A 26,846-nucleotide genomic window follows, 5' to 3' on the forward strand; every position below is an offset into this window, starting at 1 on the left:
CAGAGGTTCTGTGATAGATCAATCAATCTATGGTATGTATTGAGTGTTCACCATGTGCAGAGCCCTGTATTAAGATATTGGGAAAGTAGATTATAGAAGAGTTGGTGGACATTATCCCTGCCAAGAAAAGCTAACAGTCGATAGGAGGAACTTACGCTCTTATAGGTCTATGATTATTTTTGTCTCTCTACGGAAGATTGTGCCAGATGTATACAAGGATGCCATAAAAAAACATGACAGGCCATTCATCTGGTTTTATATCAATCAGTGGTGTTTACTGAGCAATTACTGTGTGCAGAGCACTGTACCAAGAACTTGGAAGAGTACAGTACAACAGGGTTGGGTGGACATGTTTCCTGACCACAGATAGGTTACAATCTGGTTTTCAGCTGATCTATCCCCTGTCTATTGGCACTGGATGCCTTTACAGCTGTCATTTTTATTTTCAGATACAACCCTTCCTCTGTCGAGGAAAGTGAAGAGTACCTGAGAGCACAACAGCCCCAGAAGCAAAGGTGGCAGTCAGTGGTGGCCCCTGGAGAAATGTTCTTCGCCTTGGTGAACTTGGTGTTCTTGTGCAAAATGGCACCTAGGATGCCTTTGTTATTTCCTTCTACTTAGACTGTGAGCCCCAAATGGGACAAGGATTGTGTCCAACCTGATTAACTTTTATCTACCGCAGTGCTTAGAACAGTGCTGTATACATAGTAAACACCTAATTTATTATTATTATTATTATTATTAATAATAATAATAATAATAATATGGCTTGCTCAGAATAATACATGTGTAACAGCACATGAGTCCATAGTTTTAGGGCCATTAGTAGTCACCCTATGTGCATAGACATGTTTTATCTAAACTAGATGTGTGTTTATCTGTACTATGTGTATGTGATTATATTTTGCTCTAGGAGAACAACAAGCTTGTTGGTCAGATAATACTGCATGTTCAGGATAACCACCCTGTCTCTTCCCCAGAGAAGAGGGGAAATGGCAAGGACAATCACCCAGAAGGGAAGAGAGCAGCTGAGAGACTTGGTCACATATAAACTCCTTGTGGGCAGGGAATATGACTGTTCACTGTTACATTGTAATAATAATAGTAATAATAATATTAATAATGGTATTTGTTAAACACTTCCTATGTGTCAAGCACTGTTCTAAGCACTGGGGTAGATACAAGGTAATCAGGTTGTCCCAGATGGGTCTCACAGTCTTAATCCCCATTTTACAGAGAAGTTAAGTGACTTGCCCAAAGTCACACAGCTGACAAGTGGCAGAGTCAGAATTAGATCCCACAACCTCTGACTCCCAAGCCCGTGCTCTTTCCAGTAAGCCATGCTGCTTCCTTATACTCTCCCAAGTATTTAGTACAGTGCTTTGCACACAGTAAGCTCTCAATAAATAGGATTGAATGAATGGCCTCAGGGCTGTGACTTTCCTTGGCTCAACAGAGGACATCATCAGAGACAGACTACATGATCTGCGGACCTCATGGCCAGCACATGCTCCTCCTCTTTCCTCTCCCAAATTCTCCAGCAGTGGCTCTATACTGAGTGCCTCTTCCATCCTGCCTCTTAATGGCGGAAGTTCCCCTCAACAGCCACCTTTGAAGATACCCTTCAAGTTCCTTTCAAGACTATAAGCTCCCTGCATCTACCAAATCTGATATATTGTATTCTCCCAAGCACTTGGTATACTGCTCTGCACACAGTAACTGCTCAATAAATACAATTGATTGACTGTAAACTACTTGTTGGTAAGGATGTATGATTCATTCCTGTTGCACTTTCCCAAGGGTTTAGAATTGTGTAGGCAATCAATAAATATTAGTATTACTATGACTACTCCTAAATTCAGTTTGTGTTTGAAGGAGTAAAATAAAAATATAACACCATTTCAACAGCTGCCATCAGGTGCTCCTGCTGTCAGTCCCTATATTTGAACTTTGTAGGACTTGGGGTGGGCTATTTTTGGTAGAAAGTCTTTGGCTCTTGAACTTCTCTTACCCATGTGCCAGATCCTAAGCCTCATAACCTTCAGGGGCACTAATGAGTGATTGTGTTTCAGCTTTCTCAGGATGGCAGAAATGTTAATTTTCATTTTAAATGTAAATAGTAGTACTCTTTTGAAAATGCCTGTAGGGACTCAGAGACCAGTAAACATTTTCACATAAACATGTTTCGAGTTAGCTTGCTAGTACACATTTTTAGAAATTAGGGTTTTTCAGCACCTGTCACAATATTAATACTTCATTTAGGTTATTTGACCTCAATTATTTTGACCTCAATTATTTTTCTTGGAATTCAAGCCAGTATGATGTGATTCCTCAGAGATTGTTCAGTAATGCTCTAAGGGTACCTGAAGTTCTGATCTGCAAGAGTACACATCAGGAATCTATATACACTAACTAAATCAATCATTGGTATTCACTGAATTCTTAAGGTGTGCAGAGCACTGTACTAAATGCTTGGGAAAATGCAATCCTCTCCAAGGACATGATCCCTGCCCTCAAGGGGGGTGCTTATAATCTAGTAGGGAAGACAGAAATAGTAGGGGAGACAGGCATAGGATGAAATACAGCAGTCAGAGTTGCTGTTTATATTTAGATGTATGTCCTCCTATGTTTTTGGTAATACATATGGACAGTGTCATCACCAACACCAACATATAGTTCGAACATCTAATTTTCCATGTCAGTTATTTTGAAAAAGAGTCCAAAAGTACTTTACAATCTGAGCAGCCCCAAATTTGCCTGAAAGTTACAATCCTAAGAGAGAAAAATAAAGAAAAAAGAAAAAAAAAGAGCAAGTGAAAATGCATTATTGATAGGATTGAAGAAGACAGTCTTACCTATTTTAGTTGCACTGTAAATGTTTTCAATAGGAAAAACACCACCTAAACCATATAGCAGGACCTTTGCCAGGGCTGGGATAAGTTGGGTTGTCGTTACCAAGACATTTACGCAGTTACTCCTATGAGGGGAAAAATATTCAGAAATAAAGAGATTTACAGATTGAGAGTACTAGCATGCCACATAATCCAGTGGAATTACTTTCTTTGGAAATGTAGTTGTGTCGTGAATGATTTAACCATAGAGTATGATTATCATGCTACAGTAAGGAATCATTCCAGAACCTCCAGAAAAATAATATGAAATTCCTTGCCAGGCAATATACTGTCATGTTAACAATAATTAAACAATTTTTAAAAATCTTCATTAAAGTAATTCACAGCAAACATCACACTAACTAAATGAGCTATTGTAATCTGAGAATGAGTTTTAGCAGGAGGTTGCAGATGTAAAAACCTCTACTGACTGGTAGTGTTTTCAACTTTACTGAAGAATCTATTCCACTTAGATTGAACAACAGTCTTCTTTTCTTCATAAAGTTCTCTGTAACAGACTAACTTCTTCTGAACATCTCTGAACTTCTTGCAAAGGCTGTTGCTCCAGGTGTTTTCTGGACTTGGTGAGTTGTACTACTTCCAGTCTCCCTCTCCAGTCCTCGCAACCTCCCCCACAAACTCCTACCTTCCCTTTGTGCTGAGCTGTGCTCTATAGCATTTTGGTTCTTTCATTCACCTTCCATAAGAATTAGAGCTGTGGTCACCACCTCTTCCTCCCCACAGCCCCACTGATTCCTTTTTGTTAGCATGCAGTCCCCCCCTCTCATTCACTCATTCATTCAATTATATTTTTTGAGCACTTACTGTGTGCAAAGCACTTTACTAAGACCTTGGGAGAGTGCAAAATAACAATAAACAGACCATTACTTGCCCACAACAAGCTAACAGTCTAAAGTCTGCAATCTCCCTACCCTAGCTAAAGTCACAGGGATGGACACAGTGATGAATGAAGCCCTTCCACCCACCCAATCTCACCCCATCACCTACCCCAATCTCACCATCCCACCCCAAGCATCCCAATCCATGCCTCCATTATCGTGGCTTTGACAGGGTGAGGAAATAATGGCTGCAGGCCAACAGAATGGAAATAACAGGTGAGGGGAAGGGGTTGTGGTGGCTACTAAGGTTAGAATTAATAGCAAAGGAAAAACCTCAAATGCTGAGCTATGCAGGGCAATTCATTATAAAGGGAGCTCAGGAGTGGCAGAAAAGCCAATAGGTATAGCCCCTAGGAGGACAGAAGCAGTGATTGATTTACCAGCAGTAACTGGATGCAACCTCAGGGTGTCAACAATTAGAGTAGGGGCTTTATCTATCACAGGAGACTCATGACCTGGGATTTGCCTGTGCATCCATTTTATGATAAGAGCAGTTCTAGAAAGGACTCAGACTGACTGAAAAGATTTTGGAAATAATTTCTGAATTTTTCTCTAGTGCATCCAAAGGACGCATGTTTAATCTGGATTTGTTCCCAAGTAGTCATTCAGATAGCAGGTGAACACCAGGACTCCATCAGCAGCATCTTTGAAAGTGAAAACAGACTGTAAGCTCTCTGTGGGTAGGGAATGCGTCTGCTTATTGTTGTATTGTACTCTTCCAAGAACTTAGTACCATGGTCTACATACAGTAAGTTTTCAATTAATAGAACTGAATGAATGAATGAATGAATGAAAGGCTATTTGGTTCTGAATATAACAACTGAACTTCTTATAGTTTGGAGGAACCATCGGAGAGACACACATACACATTTTGATGCCCGCACTGCATATCTAATATGATGATACACGTGTTATGATAGCATTTAACATTAAACTCATCCTTTTAAAAAGCACACCTCACTTGCAAAAATATTACTGTAGACCCAGAAGGCCAAAAAGCATTTGGTTTGTGAAACCGTACAGTTACAGGTTGCTTGCATGGCTAATCAACTCTGATCAGGGTTTGCTTCCAAAGGACACATGGCTAACATGAGACGAACACCCCAGCCAGTGATTCCCTAATTATGAGTGACTGTTGTACAAGGTGACACATTCCATCTGGCTGAGGTATTGGAGCAATGAAATCATCTTCCAAAGCAATATAGCTCAAACAACAGATTCCATTGATTTCATGATACGAGATGCTTTAGATTTTTGACAACCTCAGGTATTTTATTTACTTTACTTCTCCAGAGTTTCTTATCATAGTATCATTCTTATTTTCTATTCAATATGGGTCCCTACCCTCAAATCCTATATTTTGATTTTTTGACACTTTCATGACTAGAAATCAAAGAAATGACAGTTGGCTTTTGTACAACTACTCTCCTTTAAGAAATACTTGGTTGCAAGAAATGATATTGACACACTGCTGCATTTGAAAGTGGTCCTATTAAAAATATACTTGGTACAACTGAAAATATAAGATTTCTACAGTCTAGATAGAAAACGACTTACCTTGTACTAATAATAGATAAAGATTTATGTGCATTTGTCAGCCAGGAATCTGTTAGAGCTTCAATCTCTGCTCTTAATTGCAACCAAGCATCTCTTTTTACAGGACCAAGGAGACCTGAAACACGAGTGACGAAAGAAAAAGCTGAAAGAGGCAGATTTCTCAGCGATAACTGCACCTCAGAGATAAACATACAAGTGTGGCCTGCAATGGTTGAATGGGCATTTTCTTCACAGTCCAAATTAGAATAGGTGTAAAATTCATGTGAATTTTTCCAAACAATTTGGGCTCCACTTCAAATTTAACAAAAATTACAGATCTTTTGGTTACAAACTGTAATTAAGTAGAACAACCATGAAAATAAAAATGTAATGGACCAGTCTGTAAATGAATGGAAGGCTCTTTCACCCAGATTACATGTTTCACTAATAAAAAATAAATTTACCAATGTGTCACTAAGAAAATCAAAAATTTGGGTAAGGCCTCTAGGAATTTTTCCCTGGAGAAATAAATTCTCTTGTCTAGAGAAAGGTATCACAAGACTACAAGAATACAAAGAATGTCATTCCTGCAGTGGGTCTTGGTCATGCAGCTTAATACTATTCTGTCTTCAACAGTGTCCACAAAGAATGTTTGCATGGACAATGTGATGACTGTTTGCCCTAAACTATCTTCATGGTTGGGGATGAACCATCTAACAATTTAAATATTTCTTCAAATTACCCATTATGGATCCATCAATTTTTACCTAACCCTCTGCTGCACTTAGTGATCTTGTCTGTCTGCAATATCATTTCTATTTATTGCCATTACTCTTGTCTGTCTGTCTCCCCCAATGAGACTGTAAGCCCGTCAAACGGCAGGGACTGTCTCTATCTGTTGCTGACTTGTTCATTCCAAGCGCTTAGTATGGAATTTTAAGAATTCTATGGAGTTCATTCCAGTGCTCTGCACATAGTAAGCGCTCAATAAATACTATTGAATGAATGAATGAAAATATTTTATAAAGATGTCCTATGTCCATTTAAACATCAGTTTTCTTTTTTAAGAAATAGCATGTTTGCGAGCTCTGAAGAAAACTAAGAACTTTTCATTATAATACAATCCTAAAAAATCCATTAACAGGCAGATGGTATGAATTCCATTTTAGAGAAGTCAGAGAATATTCACAATTATAGTAGGGTGCTAAGTTTCCTTGCAGACTGAAATGGTTCTATCTGGATAGAGTTACTCATCCTCATTGAATACTCTCAGACTCTTTGTTTATGTAGCCATATTTAAGCAGGAGCAACAACACCACAAATATTGAAAAGATGATGTTGTTTCCTCATAGGATCATTAAATATAGAGGGCCATTACTACCTTAATAATGCTGACCTGCTCCAACTTTCCTTTTCTGTTCCTCCAGCTAAATTAGCTTAACAGTCTGCCCCCAGAAACAAATGGAAATCAAGAAATATTTACCTCAAATTGATTTGACAAATATCTAAATAGCAGAAATGAGCAGTTTACCTTTATAAACATTTGTGTCATTGTTCTGGGAATATATAGTGTTGGTACTGCCCCACGTACCTCAATTAGTAATGAACCTGGGCTTTAGCTATGAAGTATGACTTTGTAACATTGAGGATTAAATCAAGAAATATCAGACACCTTCCTATGGTGGGCCTGAAGGAATATGGACAAGAAACCTTCCCCTCACTTTTTTTTAATGGTGTTTGTTAAGTGTTTACTATAAACCAGGCACTGTACTAAGCACTGGGGTAGATATCAGCTAGTCAGGTTGAACATAGTCCATGGTCCATATGGGGTTCATAGTATTAATCCCCATTTTACCAAAGAGGTAACTGAGGGACAGAAAAGTTAAGTGATTTGGCCAAGGTCACACAGCAGATAAGGGGCAGAGTTGGTGGTTAGAATAATACTAATGGTATTTGTTAAGCACTTTACTATGTTCCAGGCTTGCTCTAAGCACTGGGGTAGATACAAGCAAATCAGGTTGGGCACAGCCCCTGTTCCACGTGGGGCTCATAGTCTAATCCTCCAAATCCAGATTTTCCAGGTAACTGAGCAACACTGATTATCAGTTGACACAGGAATACCCTATTATTTGTTCCCCACTTGAGTCTTAGCCAAGACCATTTGCTACATGACTAGTAAAAAAAAGAATAGCACATCTCTTTGGTAGACCTTTGGTACCACATCTCCCTTTGGGACAAACATTAAATATCAACTATGGGTTATTAGGACCTTTGTTTTTTAGAACTTCTATTTTCTCCTTCATTTGTAATTTCTCTTCTCTGACCTCTACAGAAGCGGTTTCTCTCCAAGGCCATTGCCAGTGATAACTAGAAAAACAATCAGAGGGGAATATATTGTTCTTGGGGTTGCCAACTAAGTACCTGGGAAATGAAATGTCACACGAAAGGGACACTACAATAAGTTGTTTTAGAATGGGTCCTGTGCTTGTGCATTTTATGAGCATCCATTCTTAGGAAATTACCAGTGACTATACAAATTGCTGAACATAACCAAAATACTACTCTCTCTAGACTTTAAACTCGTTGAGGGCAGATAACATATCTGCCAACTCTGTTGGACTGTATTCCCCCAAGTGGTTAGTACAATGCTCTGCACACAGTAAGTGCTCAATAAATACCATTGATTGATAAGGGATAAGTTAGCCACATGCAATTCTTGGTCAAGTTTACAACTTTTGTTTTCAGAGAGCTTTAGGCCTAAAATGACCTACCTCCCACGTTGTTCTTGTAGGTGTTATATAATTCTTTTACTCGTCGGTATCGGAAAGCCAGCTTCCTCATCCAGTCTACTCCTCCTCTTACACCTGTTGGCAAACAAAGGTTTGCACTACTTGCAGCTGCATGGAAGCCATCAGTTGCAAAACTGTAGGTACTGCAACACCCAAAATATATTAAAATAAATAAAAGAAATAGTCACACTTAAAAAAGTCAGTCATTGAATTTCTGTAGGAAGCAGTGTTCTGAAAGACTCATCTTACCTTAAATCCTGCCCGTTATCATCAGAAGACACATCATCTATATGAACCTGATCACATTCCTTTAAAAAGTAAATGTAAAAGATATTTTTTTAAATTGATAAGCTGTTCCTATATTTCATCTTTTCCCTCCTCTCCCCTCCCTTATTCTTAGACTGGTAATTTCTTTCCCAGCACTTGCGACAGTGCTCTATGCAAAGTAGGTGTTTAATAAATATAATCGTTACTACAACTAATTTTATGATAGTTCGAGAAGTAGTTTTTGCATAAAACTAAGGCCACACGATGGCAGTAGCTACCCAGTGTATCTATGCAAGTCAACCTGACTCCTTTTGTTTCCTAAAACTAGGAATTCCTCAAGTTACACTGCCAAAATGAAAGCTGTTATGAGACAGAAAGAGAGAGAACAAATGAGAGCAAGAAATAGAGAATGAGAGAGCAAGAGAGGGACAAGAAGAAAATAGTTACACTTTTTACTTCAGAGGGGAAGTTTCAAAACACTCCTTGTTGGCAGTATACTGAAGGCGTGTGGCCTAGTGGAAAGAGCATGGGTCTGGGAGTCAGAGGACCTTGGATTTTATCTTGGCTCCTCTGTAACCTTGGGCAATTCACTTAAATTCTCTATGCCTCAGTTACTTCATCCGAAAACTGGGGATTAAGACTGAGCTCCATGTAGGACATGGCCTGTGTCCAAACTGATTATCTTGTATATATCCCAGTACTTAGAAGAGTGCCTGGCACATAGTAAGTGCTTAACAAATACCATTTTTTAGAAAAAAAAATATGCCTAATTGTATCTTTTACTTTATGTTTGGTAAAAAATACCACAGTTATTTTACAATATCACTACTATTTATTGTTAAGCACTAGTGTTGTTGACAAATTATGGTCTCCTGAGAGTTTCGTGACTTCCTTCTTTTAGCTGCATCAGAAACCGAAAAAACACTGCTGCTAGCCTTTCAAAATTACTGGTCTCAGCAGAACCAGGGAATGAGAAGAAAGCAAATCTGGGTTTTCTCTCTGTTCAGAGTGACTGCCATTATAGAGAGATGGGAACATTTGAGATGCAAAAACTGTGTAAGGGACATGATTGATTCTTTTGCAGACCTTAAATTCATGATCTTGATATACACCTAGAGTTATGAAGAGCTGCTTCTGGAATTCTTTCTGCTGGCCATTTCTCAACCCACCTATGATATTTACTGAGTGCTTACTGTGTCCCGAGCTAATCTACTTAAAATCCTGGGAAACTCTTATTGGAAAAGTTGGTTTTACATTCAAATGGACTAGGAAAATAAATTGGCCCAGGTTAAATGTCAGCCTTTTTCTAACCTCACAGAGCAAAGTTGATCACTGCTTCCTTCCCCACCCCAAAAGAATAATTTAATTTAAATATGACTCAGATTAACTCAATCAACTCCTTTTGTCAAAATCCCAGGTCATATTTCTCACACCAAGGTTTTTTTCCATTATCTCCGGGCTGCATTCTTCTTTATTAATGAGCTTAATTAATTTATCATTTAAGAGTGTAGAAATGCAACCCTACTGGTTTGAAGAAGATAATGGTGTGGTAAAAATAGGAATCTTCACCTTGATCTAATTTGCAGCAGTGTTTTTTAGCTGATCTTATATGAATTTAAACATATGAGATGAGACAAGTTCACTGCTATTTTATTGACATGGTTGGTCCCATGCTAAGAACGTGGTTCCTGCAAAATTTATTCTTAACCAAAACAGAGTGAAGCAGCTCCACTTTCCTTACTCTGAATACTGGGCCTTAGGCTGGGTGACCACAAGAATGAGGGACATCCATTACTAACCACTCTGTTATGGGCAAACTGTTATCTCTGGGCAACTGGGAACTTGGCTGGGAAAGGTAAGTGTAGAAGAGGAGAGAATGCAAGCTGAGGGGAGGGGTGGCTTTAAGCTTTTATTTGGGTTGGGGAGTAGGAGACGAGTACAGCAATTCTCAATCATTTTCTGGGAGTGGGCTTCCAAGGGTAAAATTCCCCCAAATCAGCTTTACAAAAAAATGGGGCAAAAGCTAGCCTTTCCCTTTCCGTTCTCTTTACTGTTTCCCTGTTGTTTCCCTTTCCTCCATTCCACAGTTCTTCATCCCTGGGACACTTGAGGAACTCAGAGGTTTTACAGAGATCTTTAAAAATGCTGAGTTTAATAGTTCCAATTTAGCCTTATTTAACAGTCGAGATACACTGGATGCTTTTTAGGAGTTCCTTTCAAGCCCAATATTCCATTCATTCACTTGTCCGCCACTTGTCTGCTGTGTGACCTTAGGTAAGTCACTTCATTTCTCTTTGCCTCAGTTACCTCATCTGCAAAATGGGAATTGAGACTGTGAGCCCCACATGGGACAGGGACTGTGTCTAACTGATTTACTTGTATCTACCCCAGCACTTAATGCAGTGCCTGGCAAATAGTAAGTGCTTAATAAATACCACAATTATTATTATCCACTCATTCAATCATATTTATTAAGTGCTTACTATGTGCAGAGCACTGTATTAAATGCTTGCTAAAGTACAATACAACAATAAACAGTGACATTCCCTGCGCACAGGGAGCTCGGTGTATCTATACTGAGAAACTCTGAAATATAGATGAAAATAGAAATCTCATTGTATTCAATTTCAAAACCTCCTGCCATTATATCTCTGTGACCTGGAACTTATGAATTTTCATATAAACTCCATCAATAGAGTTATGACTTTAGAGATTAAATTATCAATTCACAGAATGCAATTTAATTGCTTTGCTTCATATAAAAGTCAAACAATATTTGATTTCCATAGAGCCCAGTTACCACATAACATTTGTGTTGACATTAAATAGCAGGCCGCTACATCCTTTTTAAAGCAGATCACAAATTTAAAATTAAATAAAATTCGATAGACTGTACATTCAAAATCATATAGTTTGCCTTTTCAGAAGCTATTGTTAAGAAAGAAGCATACGGCATTCTAGCAGATTAGAATTAAGACAGGATATTGTAAGGTGATAAAGAAAGTGGAAAATATCCACATTAAGAATCACTTCAGTGTAGTACATGGGCCTGGGAGTCAGAAGATCTGGGTTCGAACCCCAGGTCTGCTACTTGCCTGCTCTGTGGCCTTAGGCAAGTCTCAACTTCTCTGTGCGTCAATTTCCTCAACTGTAGGGGTTTCAATACCTGTTCTCCCACAGGTCAGGGGCTGTGACTGACCTGAATAATTCGTGTCTAACCCAGCACTTAGAACAATACTTGACACATAGTAGATGCTAAACAAATGCCATGGGCGGGGGGGAAAGATCTGATTGACTAAATAGTTTGCTGCCATTACTAGGATTTCCCTGTAATTTATTATTCCATAATCTAAACAAAACTTAACTCTTTGAGACAAATGAAGTTAAAACAGTGGGTGGGTTGAAATATGTATACATATTTCAAAAATACATATTTCAGGTTTTGCTTTTGTTTTTGTTTTGTAGCATTGCTTAAATCTACCTACAGAGTGAAGTTAGGGCTGCGGTTAAATCTGAGGTGCTGTCCTGAGCTACCAACAGAAAAGTGTGCTAAACTTTCATTTTGAATGTGGGGGCAAGGCATGGAAAGGAGTTTGAGGGGGATAAGGACAAGAAGGGGAAAGGCTCTAAAGGGATAATAGCCCAGAAAACAACAATCTTGTTTTTTTTTTCATTCCTAACTGGGCCTCTTGACAAAAACCTGGGATAAAAAAACTTGGTAGCCCAGCTCAAAAAATTGTGTGGGTCACTGTCTCAAGCACATTTCATGCGTGTATGGAATGTGTTGAGTGCTGGGAAGCAGAGTGGCCTGGTGGAAAAAGCACAGGCCTGGGAGTCAGAAGATCTGGGTTATAATCCTGGTTCCACCCACTTGTTTGCAGTGTGATTATTCTGTATCTACCCTAGCAGCTAGTACAGTGCCTGCCTGGCACATAGTGATTGTTTCACAGGTACCATTAAAAAAAAAAAAAGAAATCTGAAATCAGTGATTGTATATATTTTTAAAAGTTGCTTTTGCTGACTTTTTTTTTTCCTGAAAGGAATGGAAAAAAACCCAACATCCTTACTGTGAAGTACCGAAAACGGTCATTGACATGTGGCTGAGGAAAAGACCAAAGTGGTTGTTAAGTGAAAGGAAATGAAAGAGTTAAGGCAGATCCCAAAGAGCCCAATTTACATCCAGAAAGTAGTTTAGGCCCTGGAATAATCATATGCAATGTGTAATGACATTAGGAATGATCCATTTTATGGCCACACGGTTGTAATCACCCAATCTTGTATATTAAACCTTACGCACATAGTTAGAAAATGAACTAAAAGCTTTGAGTCTTTTCCATACACATTTTAAAATGGCCTTTATACTGGATTACCATTCTGAACTTTTAGAATAACTATTAAGTATTCTTACCTCTAAATCATTAAAAAATAAATGTGTGTCGGCAAGATTAAAAATCATTTCCTCCATCCGAAGCCCAAGGGTTACTGCCATTGGTGGATCCTTAAAACAAAACACATGATTTGAGGAAAATTATCCAGAACCATAATTAATCTTATTAGAAACAATTATTCAGATCCTATAGATAAAACTGTAATAGGTTTGTGCTGTAGATGACACTGCAGGGAATACATGTTGTAACAAGAAGCCACAGTCCCTGAACTCAAATACTTTTCAATCCAAGAGAAAAAACATCATGCATACATTGTTAGATATCTTACATACACATCTGGAAGAACTGAATACTATGCTAGATGGGTCTTTACTCTGAACAAGCATGGCATTGCTTAGGACATAAAGTTACCACCAGGCTCAGAACATTTATGAACATATATATGTTATTACTCCCCCATCTGTAATTTTATTTGTCTCCTTTCCCTACTAGATTGTAAGATCCCTGAAGGCACAGACCACATCTTCTAATTATTTTGTACTCTCCAAGTACTTAATACACATCACTATGCACAGTAGACATACAATAAATGCTACTGATGGTGATGATGATAATGTTATTATGAAATACATTGTGGGCTATTATAGACTAGCCGATATGTGTCTAAGCATGACAGTAGATATCAAGGAGGACAACCATCACACTCTCCCTTTCAGCATCCTTTGATATCAAAACTGAATATTGGACTCTTTGGACTATTTGTTTCTGGTCTTGTGGCAGACATATTTATATGGACCTGTAAACACAAATACCCAGCTGACTATATGTGGAAAAAGACATTACAGGATAGGAGAGAATATGAATTATGGTTTGAAAAGCTAATTTAAGTTGGTGCAGGTGTAAACCTGATGGTTTATTTGGTCTGGAAAAACCACACGGAATAAGTGAGAATTGAGGAACATGGCCTGGTGATAAGAAGCATGGATGCTCCAGAATTTTTGGATGGTTTGGGAAGCAGCACAGGAAGGTGCAGATCAAGGAGATCTGCCAGTGGGAGCAGAGGGCTTAAACAACAGTGTATAAGAGAGGGTGAGGACACAGTCAGAAGAAATAATGTAGGAGAAGGCTTGGGAGGTGAATTAGACCTCCTTGGATTAGGAGGTTAGTTTTGATCATGAGTATTTGGAATCAGTTAGAGGGAATGGAAGAGAAGCTGAATTTGGTGAAGGAGTACTTGTCAGAAATTATTTTACTGTTATAACACTCTTCTTTAGTTCTCTCTCTGGATAGGCCTTAAGCACTTCCTTTCTCCACCCCTTGAAGCACGTTGACTGACAATTTTTTTTAATGGTATTTGCTGAGAACTTACTATTGTCTAGTCACTGTACTAAGCGCTAGGGTAGATGTAGGCTAATCAGGTTGGACACAGTTTATGTCTCACGTGGGGCTCACAATCTTCATCCCCATTTTGAAGATGAAGTAACTGAGGCACAGAGAAGTGAAGTGACTTGCCCAAGGTCAAAAAGCAGACAAAATGGGGATCAGGATTAGAATCCAGGTCTTGCTGACTCCCTGGCCTGGACTCTATCCACTAGGCAACACTGATTCTCTATAATTAAAGCCTATTTCAATTAAGCATGGATAATGACATCTATCATAAACAGCATGTTATGGAACCTTTACACTATATAGGCTGTAAAAGAGCATATTTCAAAATGTGTACTGCAAAAATCCAATTTAAAATATTTCATTATAGGTACAAAGTTACTTTGAATCATGTAGAGAAGCAGCATGGCTCAGTGGAAAGAGCATGGGCTTTGGAGTCAGAGGTCATGAGTTCAAATCCCAGCTCTGCCACTCGTCAGCTGTGTGACTGTGGGCAAGTCACTTAACTTCTCTGGGCCTCAGCTACCTCATCTGTAAAATGGGGATTAAGATTGTGAGCCCCATGTGGGACAACCTGATTCCCCCGTGTCTCCCCTAGCGCTTAGAACAGTGCTCTGCACATAGTAAGTGCTTAACAAATACCAACATTATTATTATTACCTCTACTTACTGTGTTTAAATATGTATTTGGTTTGGGTCAATTTTTGGAGTGTATGAATGCATTACTGCACTTTACATTATTTTCTATGGGAAACTATATCTTATTTAGTTTAGTGCTCTTTTCCTTAACTCTCTATTTTTATGGAGCCACATAAAAGTGCTATCTGGAGTTATAGTGGTGAGTCTGGGGATTGGTAGGCTATTTCAGTGGCATCCTACAGAGCATGAAAGATAAAATTCTAGAAAGGAAGAATGAAGTCTGTGTTGGGATTGTTGGCCATGTATGTAAATTATTTGAAGTCAGGAGAGGGTGAGATTCCCCAAATGAGTAGGTGCAGAGGGAGAAAAGTATGGGATCCAATACTGAATGAACTTTAAAAGAAAAATATAACCTGTGGCAAGGGACCAAAGAAAGAGAGCAGTAGTAGCCTTGGGCAGTGCAAACTACTGACTGCCTGAAACAGTAAACCTCAACTTGTTTTCTAATTCTGTTGTATGTACCCCGCTCCTACAAGTGGTTAGTACAGTGTTGTATACATAGTAAGTGCTCAGTAAATAAGATTGATCCACTGAACCTGATGTTCAAAAACTCGCTCTCTAGTTTATAAAAAAAAGTATTTCATCTATAAATGTATGGCTGAGGCAAAAAGAAGCAGAATATGTTCATTTTTTTTAGGTCATTAGCTATAAAGTGTCCCAAATGATTTTCTCACTTGTGGCCTTTACTGGAAGAAATATTCCTAGAAGGGGATGCAGCATGTGCATTTTGATTGGAAAAGCATTATCTGAGAGGATTGGAAGTCAAATTTAGAGATGTTAGTGAGGAGGAGGGAGGTCTATGGCTTCCAAGGCAGTTTGACAAGTATAAAAGTATGAGGACAGAAAAGAAGCCATTAGTTTTGGCTTAGAAGAGCTTTTGGAGAGCTTAGAAAGGGTGATTTGAGTTGAGTGGTTAGGCTAGAAGCCATACTCGCTGGGATCAGGAAGGAAATTGAAGGAGAGAAAGCCGAGGCACTGTTTTCATCTCTTAAACCACTACGCCTTTCATGTAATGAATTGAAAATGGGGACACTTGGCTTTCCTCTGTGCATTTATGATTAGGAAGCTTGCCACCTATGCTAGTCCAACTAGGCCCCGCTCACCTCCCAAAATAGGATCTACAGTCCCTAGGAACCCACTTCTTCATTGTACAAACTCATTTCCTCTATCCATTCATTAATCTAATCCAGAAGCTTTAATTAATCAATGGCACTTATTGAGTGTTTACTACTACTACTACTACAACTACTAATAATAATAATGATGGCATTAAGTGCTTACTAGTGCCAAGCACTGTTCTAAGCACTGGGATAGATACAAGGATATCAGGTTGTCCTATGAAGGGTTCACAGTCTTAATCCTCATTTTATAGGTGAGGTAAGTGAGGCACAGAGAAATTAAGTGACTTGCCCAAAGTCACACAACTGACAAATGGCAAAGTCGGAATTAGAACCCATGACCTCTGACTTCCAAGCCCGGGCTTTTTCCACTAAGCCACAAGTATATGTTGAGCTTTATACTAAGCAACTGGGAGAGTGAATAGAAGCAAAAGACACAACCCAGCAAGGAATTTACACTCAAATTAGGGAGGCAGTAACAAAATATTTACTCTTTGAAGGAAAAGGAGAATAGAAAGATGGCTAATTAAATAAACAGGTTATTAAAGGATAGAGAATATAACTGATGGGTGCAAAATAAGCATAGAGACGGCTTCATGGCTCACACTATTATGTGCCTTCAAGGGAGGACCTAGAGTACAAGGATATGTCAAGCAAGAGAGATCAGGATCCAGGAAAGAAGCTGCATGGCAATTTTTTTAAAGGGTAAAGACTGCAAGATTGGGAAGGGGACTGATGGATTTAATGAATAATTTCTGAAATGGAGTTCGGACAATCAGTCAATTAATTAATAGTGTTGATTGAGCACTTTATGTACAACACTAAATTAAACAGTTTGGAGAGCACAGTAGAGTTGGTAGACAAAATTCCAGCTTTCAAGTAGTTTTCAGTCTAACAGGTAAGACAACCAATGAAATAAATTGCAGGTAGGAGAAAGTAAATTAGTTTAAAGATACATTGATGAGTGTTTATAGATGGCATGGTAGTTAAGGGTTTAGATAATACCTAAGGACTAAGATAGCCATTGTGGGAGGTGGAGACGAGACATTAACTAAGAAAGGCCTCCTGAAGGAGATGTGATTTTAGAAGGGCTTAGAAGATGCGGAGAGAAGTTGTCTGGATCTGAAAGAGGGTTGAGTTCCAGGCAGGAAGGAGGGCATGATCAAGAGGTCAGTAGTGGAAGAGATGAGAATAAGGAACAGTGAGTAGGTTGAATTGAGAGGAGCAAAGCTTGTGAGGTGGGTTGTTGAAGTGGAAGAGGAGCAAGGATAAGTATTCATTCAGTCAGTCATTCAATTGTATTTATTAAGCTCTTACTGTCTGCAGAACACTGTACTAAGATTTTGGGAAAGACCAATACAAGAATAAACAGTGACAATCTCTGCCCACAACGAGGTCACAGTCTAGAGGACTGTGTAGAGTAGAGGAGAGAGACCTAATTGAGTGCTTTAAAGCCAACGACCATGAGTTTCTGTTTTATGTTAAGAGGAATGGGGTTGGGAGATTACATACAAATGATGTTTTAGGAAAATAATCCAGGCAGCAGAGTGAAATAGGGACTGGAGAAGAAAGAGGCTAGAGGCATAGAGATCTGCAAGAAGGTTATATAACAATTGACCTAGGGTATAACAAATGCTTGGGTTAGTGTGATGGGAGATGGATGAAGAGGGAGATTTACATTGATAGAAGATGTCAATCAAATGGCAGCAGGTACACATGGGAAAAAGAGCATCATTCAGACCAGAAAATATCCTAGGAGAAAGGGAGGGTTCAGTACAGGAGGCTGGAAGAAAATTTCACATGATCTTCCAGAACCCTAAGAACTCTAAGAACACTAAGTTTCCTGGCTTAGTAATCAATGAGTGGTATATATTATGCACCTACTGAGTGCAAAGCATAGTACTAATTAAATAAGAAGGAGTGACAAGAAAAGCACATGTTCCTTGTCCTCAGAGCTCTTCCACTCCGAGAGAGAGATTTACAAAGAATAAAAGCAGAGGGAAGAGCAAGGGTCAGAGAGGTAGTAGAGTGAAATGCCAGGATGAAATATGGAAATTAATCAAAATGAAGAATTGAATATATAACTGAATATATAAGCATTGATGATATGTCATCAGGCCTTCTTTAGCTCAAGACTGGTAGAAAAAGTTCAAGAAATCGTCTCCAATTTCTTAAAGTCAAGTCCACTAATGGTTAGGAGAGTTGATCTCATTAGCTGTGAAAGCTCATGAGGGAGAGACAGTCTCTGAAACAAGACATGATCCCACTTTCTTAGACTGAAATCTGTCCCCTGGAATTTTAATGACAACCAGACACAGCTGCTGCTGCTCGAGGTAAACCTTTTATCACAACTTTCAACTTGTACCACTGCCGAGACCTGACTTAATTTTGCATGTTGATGAAAATATTGTTGTACTGCAGGCTCACATAAATTCTTCAAAAAACCACGTAAGAAAAGCAGAAAGAACACTGAGAAAAATCTAATCTAATTAAGACATGAAAACAGCTAATTCTATTAGCAATGCTACATGCTTTTGAGGAATGTTCACTGATGTAAGGCACTAATGCTGATCGCCATGGTACCCCTCCCTTCTGGTATTAATGATTATTATCCTAAAGGTACACATTTCAGCTAGATATTCAGCATTGAGGCATTTTCATTTTTGTTCTCCGGCTTCTTCTGTGATTACAACATCAAACTCTTCTCCCCACCATCAAAATTATCCTTTCAAATTTGTAATAAAATGGCAGAACCACCTTCTCTCATTCTATGCCCTGACATTTCAAAAAATATTAAAAAGAAAATAATATTCTCTTTGGTTGTTTTCAGACTGTAAACTCACTGGGGGCAAGGAATGTCATACTGTTTATTGTTTACTGTAGTTTCCCAAGTACTCAGCCAGTGTTCTTCACACAGTAAGCGCTCAATACATATGATTGAGTGAATGAGTGAATTGTATTTATTGAGCACTTAGTGTGCACAGAAGACTGCACTAAACACTTAGGAGAGCCTAATATACCAATATAACAGAGTTGGTAGGCCAATTCCCTGCCCACAGCGAGCTTACAGCCTAGAAGGGAAATTGTTTTGTTTATCAGCTCCAGGTTTCTGGTTTTCACTGAGGCTTTCTTGTTTTCCCAAGTTGAGTGTCTATAGCCCATCCATGTATTTCTTTCCCAGGATTTAACATGGTGTTTTGTACATAGAAAAAACATACACACTATTACTAGTACTGCTATCCCAGACAGTGATCTAAAAAATCCATGGTGAATTATTTTGTTTCAGCAAGTCACATTATGCCCAATCTGAGTTCCAAAAATCCAACTAGTATGCTTTAATGAGGAAGCACTTAGTAGTGTGGTGGAGACTGCATAGAAGAGTGTTGTGGAATGTGAAACGCCAGTGGTGTTGGTGCCGCTCAGTTGTTTTTCTATTGGGTGGATTCCACATCCCTACACTGCAGCAGCCAGGACCCAGAGAGCATTTTGGCAACATACTCCACTTGTCAACTAGGAATTTCCAGGTTTGTGGTTTGCCAAAGTGTGAACTTGCAATGTTTTCAGTGAGTTGTAATTCTTCTGTGAGCTGGACTAGGGGCATGGGGTCAGAAAGCTACTTGGCCATGTGAGATTTAACCCCAACAGGCTAGGCACGATTAATGTTCCAAGCCAACAAAAATGAAGACGGTCGGGGGAGCTGTTCTCATTTCTGAGCACTTGATTTGGATTTGGAATAACTAAATTTACCTGTTTCCAACTGACCAACTCACAGGGACTGCTGACTCAAAAGAAGTCTACTGTAAAAGTGCACTCACCCATCTCAAAAGACTGTTTAGAATAGTGGACAGAGCACATACAGCTTTTACACTGAGGATCTATAATGTAAGATAGGGTTGTCCAGTGCCCAGCTAATCATAAAGTGTGGTCCATCTGAGATTTTTGGCAAAACATTTTATTATCTAATGAGTTACCAAGACAGTACAGTTTAGTCAGGAATAAGATGTGCCTTTGCTAACTACACTCCTTAGTTCTTTATATTTTACTCCCCCAAGCACTTTCAACACCCTGCACAAAATAAGCACTCAATAAATATGATTGACTGATTCATGGCGGTATTTTTAGTCGGTTCATTCACTCTGTTAAATCTCAATATTCTCATTGCCTTGATCAAAAGTGAACATGGCTAACACCTGACTTGTATCTATTTACTTTGCTCTAACAAAACTGATTAAATTTTGTTAACTTTTTATAAGTGCTAAAGATCTCATGGTCTTGAATACTAGCTAACAATTAATCGATCATTCAAGCATATTTATTGTTTACTGTGTGCAGAGCACTTTACTAAGGGCTTGGGATAGTATAACACAAGAGTTGGTAGACATGTTCCTTGCCCACACAGAGGTTACTGTTGGCATCAATAAAAAATATCAGGTGGCCCATACATATATGGATTTCAAATCATGTGGCCCACTAAATGAAATACTGTGGATGCTCTCAGTGTAAACTACAGTTTGAAGAATTATCTGCAATATCGCCATACAAGCCTCGAGACTGAATGCGGGTTTCTTCAACACACACCCAAGAAGGAGTTTCTCAGTCCTATTTATCCATGGTTTATTAGCCATAGAGAGTGAGAACCATGATTGGACCATTGTCAAAATTCCCTGTTGATATGTTCAATTACACTAGATAGTTCATAGTATATAAGTCACTCTCCAACTGAATATTAAACTGTTTGTGTTGGATGCAGCTGAACTGTTTATCTCTGAATGGGGGGATCCAAAATATTGAAAATTAAGAATGCTTGCAAGTAAGGAATGGTAAGAGGCATGTGTGTGGAGGGTGAGGGGGAGTTATGGGGGACACATTTAAAAAGGCATAGAAGCACAAATATATACAGTAGTTCCTTGCAGGCTTGAAAATGGCTACAACAGAAATTCAATCTGAGGCACCCTGAACTCCTGCCAATTTACTCTGTGTACCGCTCTATTAAAAATACTGGAACTTTTCCCTAGATATTTTGTTGAATACAAAAAAAGAACAAAAAAAGAAACAGCTCTCTGGCCCTTACATGCACGATTCCAAGCCAGATATTACCAGTGTATAACGAAGTCAGGATCAAGTACAGCACTTCTCTATATCAAAATACTAATGCCTTTTAGTTGTGTTAGTGCAGAGTATAAATTGGAGCCAGACTGTCTGCCTGTGGACCTCTGTACTAGATTGGGCCATCAACTGGAATTCCTCCTGGGACACAAGGTAAAAATATCTCAGGAGAGCCTGCAAGTACGTATTTTTAAAAAGAGGTGCAGATAGTGCTCTTTCAGATCTTGTAGCGCTCTACTGTTTCGGCTATACACGGCAAGCTTAGAAGCTGCTCAAAATGGAAGCCAAACCCACTCTTAAGTAAAGGTGGACTTAGACAATCCTAAAGCTGAATCCCAGTTAAAAAAAACAGCAGGTTTTCAAATGATCACATCCAAGAAAATTACCACCCAAGAGTCTGCCTTGGTGTTTTGCTACCAGTGGCAGAGACAAACTCCAGCTCTGGAAATCATCTGCACCTGAGACAAAGTATCTGAGTACAACTATTAAGTGAGTTGGCCAATTGGAACTACTTTTAAGTAACCTATGGTAGACTCAGAGTGGAGGCCTCTTAACTAGGTTGAAAGCAGGGGTTAAGAGTTTCCTGAAGCATCTTTCTAAATCCTTTGGGATTAGGGATGGCAAGAAAGAGACCATGAGCATCACTCAAGAGTAAGACCACTGGCCATATGGAAAGAAAATGTAATTAATACCAGGGGTACATTTAGCTTCACCCAGCAGAAGGGAGAGCACAATAAAAAACAGAAGAAGGATGAGGATGTCAAGCAGAAAATCTCATGGACAGCTCGGAGGAACTTTGCAGAGGTACGAATAATAGTTTGGATCCAGACACTGCCCTCTGGGGAGGCGGAGACACAGGATTGAGAGGAGAGGCAGAATATGAAGTAGACTGCGTCTTCTCTTCACACTATGCATAAGATGGGAAGGAATGACTTTAGTAGTAGCTGGAAGCATTTTACATACACATTAGAAATAACTTCCTGATACAAGTGCTCTTAAATCCTGAAATGTATTATCAAAGGCAATTGTGCAAGGGGGGTGGTGTTGAATTAAAAAAGTATGGTCAACAACTATCTTTTTTGGAAGAGCTTTTAAAATGAAGACTTTGCCTATGCCTACTGGAGGTCAATACCCTGGTTCAGGCCCTTCTTATGTCCTGTTTTGTCTTGACTACTGCATCCACCTCCTTGAAGACTTCCCCAATCTTCAGTCTTCTTCTTAATTAGTCGATACTTTTCCCTGTTGCTCATATTTTTATAAAATGTCATCCTGTGCACATATACCCATACCTTAAAAGCCTCCAGTGTTCACCTATTCCTCTCCACATCAAGTAGAATTTTCTGACCACTGGATCTAAGGCATTCAGCCATCTGAGAGGCGGCACAGTCCACTGGGAACAGCATGGTCCAGGGAGTCTGAGGTCCTGCTTTGTAAACCCATCTCTGCCAATTACCTGTTGTGTGTGACCTTGGGCACATCAGTTTCCTCATCTATAAAACAGGGATTCAATTCCTGTTTCCCTCCTATGAGAACAAGGACTGTCTCCAACCAGGTTAACTTGTATCTAGCCCAGTGCTTAGAAAAATGCTTGACACATAGTGATTACTTAATGTATACCATAATAATGATAATAATAAAATATTCCTTGCCTCTACTTATCCATTCTTTGTCTTACTCCAGCTCAGCTCACACACTTCATCTCTCTGAAGCCAAAAGACTCACTGTGCCTCATTCTTGCCTTTTCCACCACCAACTTCTTGCTAACACTTTTTCTCCAGCAAACCACTGTGTACCCATCTTCAAAGCCCTGCTCAAACTTCCTCAAGTAGGCCTGATGCTTTTTTCAGACCCCTAGCACCTATATTTTCATGGCTCAGTACACTCAGAGGGTGTCATTTCATGGTTTTCAATAAGATGCAGAATATAGAGTTATTCTTTATGCCACGTCTGCAGTTGGATTTACCTTAATGAGCACATTATTTCCTCAAGGCTGCTCTGCTCCGGCACACTTGGCACTTGTTTAACAGGTTGTCTAAAATGAACATGTAGTTTGGGGAGCTAAGATTTCTTTCCTTCCTTATAAGGCAACCATTTTCTCTTTCCTCAGTCTGATCCTTGACTTGCGCTATTTCCTCTATATCTTTACTCTTTGAATTGACCTTAGAGAAGCATGACTTCACCCAGTATGAAATGCTAATGCTCTGAAAGGAATAAAACCGCTGAAGAACAATTTATTCCGCTGCGGCTACCCCCCAAAAAGTGAGGAATTGCTGTGACATATCGGGTAAAATAATATGTACTATTAATCAGGGAACAGGAATGTTCCTTATAAACTTTAACAGATGATGGCAGACTTCTAGCACATGTCCTGTCACATTAACAGACTCTTATTTAAGAGTTTCACATTGTAGAAAACCTTATGTGCCAACTGGTGCTCAGCTGCAAAAACCATCATCAGCCTCCCAGGTCATAACAGCTCAAATGCCAATGTACATAATTTGCTTCTGTGGTAAATAACCAAAAATAGAATTTGCCCAGGCATGAGGAATGTCAACAAATGAGATGAACAAAAAGTACAATCGCTGCTAACGTTAAGTGGCAGAATAGTAAGCTCAAGTTCAGAAATGAAGAAATGATTTAATCCTCTTTGTATAAATGAATCAAGAAGAAGATTTCCAAATGTTTTGGGTAGCTCATGAAGGCCATTTACAGGTAGCACTTGAAAAGAATCAAAACGTTCTCTATTATAAATTATTTATCTTATTATTTGTCTTCCCCTCTAGACTATAAGCTTATAGTGGACAGGGAACAATCCTATCAGTTCTGTTGTATTGTACTCTCCCAACCACTTAGTCCAAGGCTCTACACAATACATATTCAATAAATATTGATGACTGATCGATTGATGTTTCTTTTATAGCTTAGAAGTCGATTGTTTCAATTGGATAAGTTAAAGATGGTGATCATGATTTAACTTCCATTTTAAAATAACAGGTAAGTATATAAACTTTTTATAATTAGCATTCCAGACTTTATATTTTTGTGTGACCCTTTCGAGGCTGTATCTCTGGTACCAGGGAGAAGGGAGAGGAGTGTGAAACATTAGTCCTTTAAGGATGTTAATGTTGGATATTGCATATTTCAGACCACTGGGACTCCCAAAGTAAACTAACAAAACAACTATCAAGTGGCGGAGTACCCCAGTTCTCTAAAAGTGTACTTTCACTGCCTCACAAGAATGTCTACATAGTGAATGCCGATAGGGTGCCTGCAATTTAACTGTGGTATTTGTTAAATGTTTGCAATGTGCCTAGGACAATCCCTGCTCCAAAAGTTGTTCACAACCTGAGGGACAGGGAGAACAGCTATCTTATTTTTATTTTTACAGCTGAGAAAACTGAGGCATAGAAAAGTAAAGTGACTTCCCCAAGGTCACATAGCAGGCAAGAGGCAAATCTGGGCCTTGAACTTAAATCTTTTGTTTCCCAGGTCTTTGTTCTTCTGCCACTTGTCTGCTGTGTGACCTTGGGCAAGTAACTTAACTTCTCGGTGCCTCAGTTACGTCATCTGTAAAAATGGGCATTTAAAAATGTGAGCCCCACATGGGACAATCTGATTACCCTGTCTCTACCCCAGCGCTTAGAACAGTGCTCTGCACATAGTAAGCGCTTAACAAATACCACCATTATTATTCCACTGTGCCAATCTGCTTTCCTGTACCAAGCATTTAAGGTACAGAGTGAAGAAGAGATAAGGTTTAGCAGATAGAGTATGGTGGAACTCAAGAACAAGCCCCCTCCATGCCTACAATTACAGTATTAGTTCAGTGATTGATTCTCACCAGGACCCTCCTCACAAGACTTTCTGCATCCAGTGACTCTTCTTTCAAGGACACTCCTGAAGACCATAAAATGACTTCCTATGGCAATAATATTTATTAAGTGCTTTCTGTATGTAGAGCATTGTACTAAGCATTGGGAGAAAATACACAGGTAGAAATTAAAGCTGGACACTGTCTGACCTCACCTATGTACTAAAGCTCTTCATCAGGTCACTGCAGACTACCTCATTTCCTTTGTTTTCTACTTTCAAACTTCTCCCTCCTCAGCAAAGCTCCTCAGAGCCCTACATTTGAGCCTTCGCCCTCTAGATTGTAAGCTGTTAGAATGTGCCCACTAATTCTGTTGTATTCTCCCAAGCACTTAATAGAGTGTTCTGTACATAGTAAGATCTCACAACTCCTCCAAGAGTCCTTCTCTAAGACCTCCTTTCCTCTTCTCCCATTCCCTTCTGCGTTGCCCTGACTTGTTCCCTTTATTCATCTCCCTCCCAGAACCACAGTGCTTATGTATATATCTGTAATGTATTTATTTGTATTTATGTCTGACTCCCTCTCTAGAGACTATAAGCTCACTGTGGGCAGGGATTGTGTCTGTTTTTCTGATATTATACTCTCCCAAGCACTTAGTACAGTGCTCTGCATACAGCAAGTGCTCAGTAAATATGATTGGCTGACTGACACAATAAATACCACTGATTGATTCTCTTATGCTGCATTTAGAATAGCTTTCACCAAGCTATCTCTGTCGGCTTTTGAGTTAGCTACTAAAGTCCACTGCCTTCCAAGAAGCAGTCATCATCTAAATCAGAAATGTAAAAATGTAAGCTGTGCCACTGACTGGATCAGGTCAGTGATTCTTTAACCAATATTCTGTCTCTATTAGGAACAGTTGTTTTCCTGTTCTCTGTAGTGACTTGCCTGTTTCTTTTTTTTTTGTGTTTTTTTCTTTAAAGTAAGCACCTAGAAACCAAAGAACTTCAATTCACTTTGTATCTAAGGCACAGACAAGAGCAGACAGGTGATTAATAAATGCTTTTGTTGATGATGATAACAAAATAAAGGCCTTTCTATTTTGCTGTGAGGCATGAACTTGCAGCAAAAGTCACATTTAGCTTTTGGAACAGTTTCATCAACATCATCTAGGCACTCCATTGAAGCTCAGACAATGACACACTGCCAATGGTGCTTTCCGAAAATCAGTCTGTCCCCTTTGGCAGAACACTAACATATCCATACATCAATCAATAAGTCCATCATTCTTATATATTGAGAGCTTAATATATGATGATGATGGTATTTGTTAAGTGCTTAGTATGTGCCAAGGTACTGTTCTAAGCGCTGGGGTAGATAAAAGGTTATCAGGTTGTCCCATGTGGGGCTCACAGTTTTAATCTCTATTTTACAGATGAGATAACTGAGGCACAGAGAAGTTAAGTGACTTGCCCAAAGTCACACAGCTGACAAGTGACGGAGTTGGAATTAGAACTCAAGACCTCTGATTCCCAAGCCCATGCTCTTTCTACTAAGCCACACCGATTCTGATTATATTATATAAGCAGAGCAGAGCGTGTGCAGAGCACTGTACTAAACACTCGGGTGAGTACAATATGAGACAGTTGGTAGACACGTTTCCTGCCCACAGGGAGCTTGCTACTAAAGTCCACTGCCCTCCAAGAAGCAGTCATCATCTAAATCAGAAATGTAAAAACGTTTAACCTAGTGGGGAAGAAAGACATTAATATGAATAAATTATGGATATGAACATAGGTGCTATAGGATCCAAGTGGGGGTAGCAGGATATCTAACCAGCTGCTGAAGGAAGCTCTGATGGGAAACAAAACTAGCAAATCATGCAAGAAGGCCAGTTTAAGGGAAGAGTGAAGGTCAGATTTGAGCCCTTTGAGGGATGGGAGCCATTTCCGTAAA

General features: G+C 39.2%; 1 protein-coding gene across 6 annotated transcripts in view; it reads right to left on the reverse strand.

The window, feature by feature from the left end:
• The window catches only part of EYA4 (EYA transcriptional coactivator and phosphatase 4), a 232,144-nt gene that overhangs the window by 9,081 nt on the left and 196,217 nt on the right, over positions 1–26,846 (reverse strand). For all 6 annotated transcript variants that reach the window (XM_039911180.1, XM_029082981.2, XM_039911178.1 and 3 more), the window contains 5 exons: positions 12,791–12,880; positions 8,365–8,423; positions 8,098–8,258; positions 5,348–5,462; positions 2,856–2,977 (listed from right to left, as the gene is read on the reverse strand). In XM_039911180.1, the coding sequence (XP_039767114.1) occupies positions 2,856–2,977; positions 5,348–5,462; positions 8,098–8,258; positions 8,365–8,423; positions 12,791–12,880 (547 nt within the window). The remainder of the gene's footprint in view (positions 1–2,855; positions 2,978–5,347; positions 5,463–8,097; positions 8,259–8,364; positions 8,424–12,790; positions 12,881–26,846) is intronic.

Source organism: Ornithorhynchus anatinus, chromosome 2 (assembly GCF_004115215.2).
Source record: "Ornithorhynchus anatinus isolate Pmale09 chromosome 2, mOrnAna1.pri.v4, whole genome shotgun sequence".
NCBI lineage: Eukaryota > Metazoa > Chordata > Mammalia > Monotremata > Ornithorhynchidae > Ornithorhynchus > Ornithorhynchus anatinus.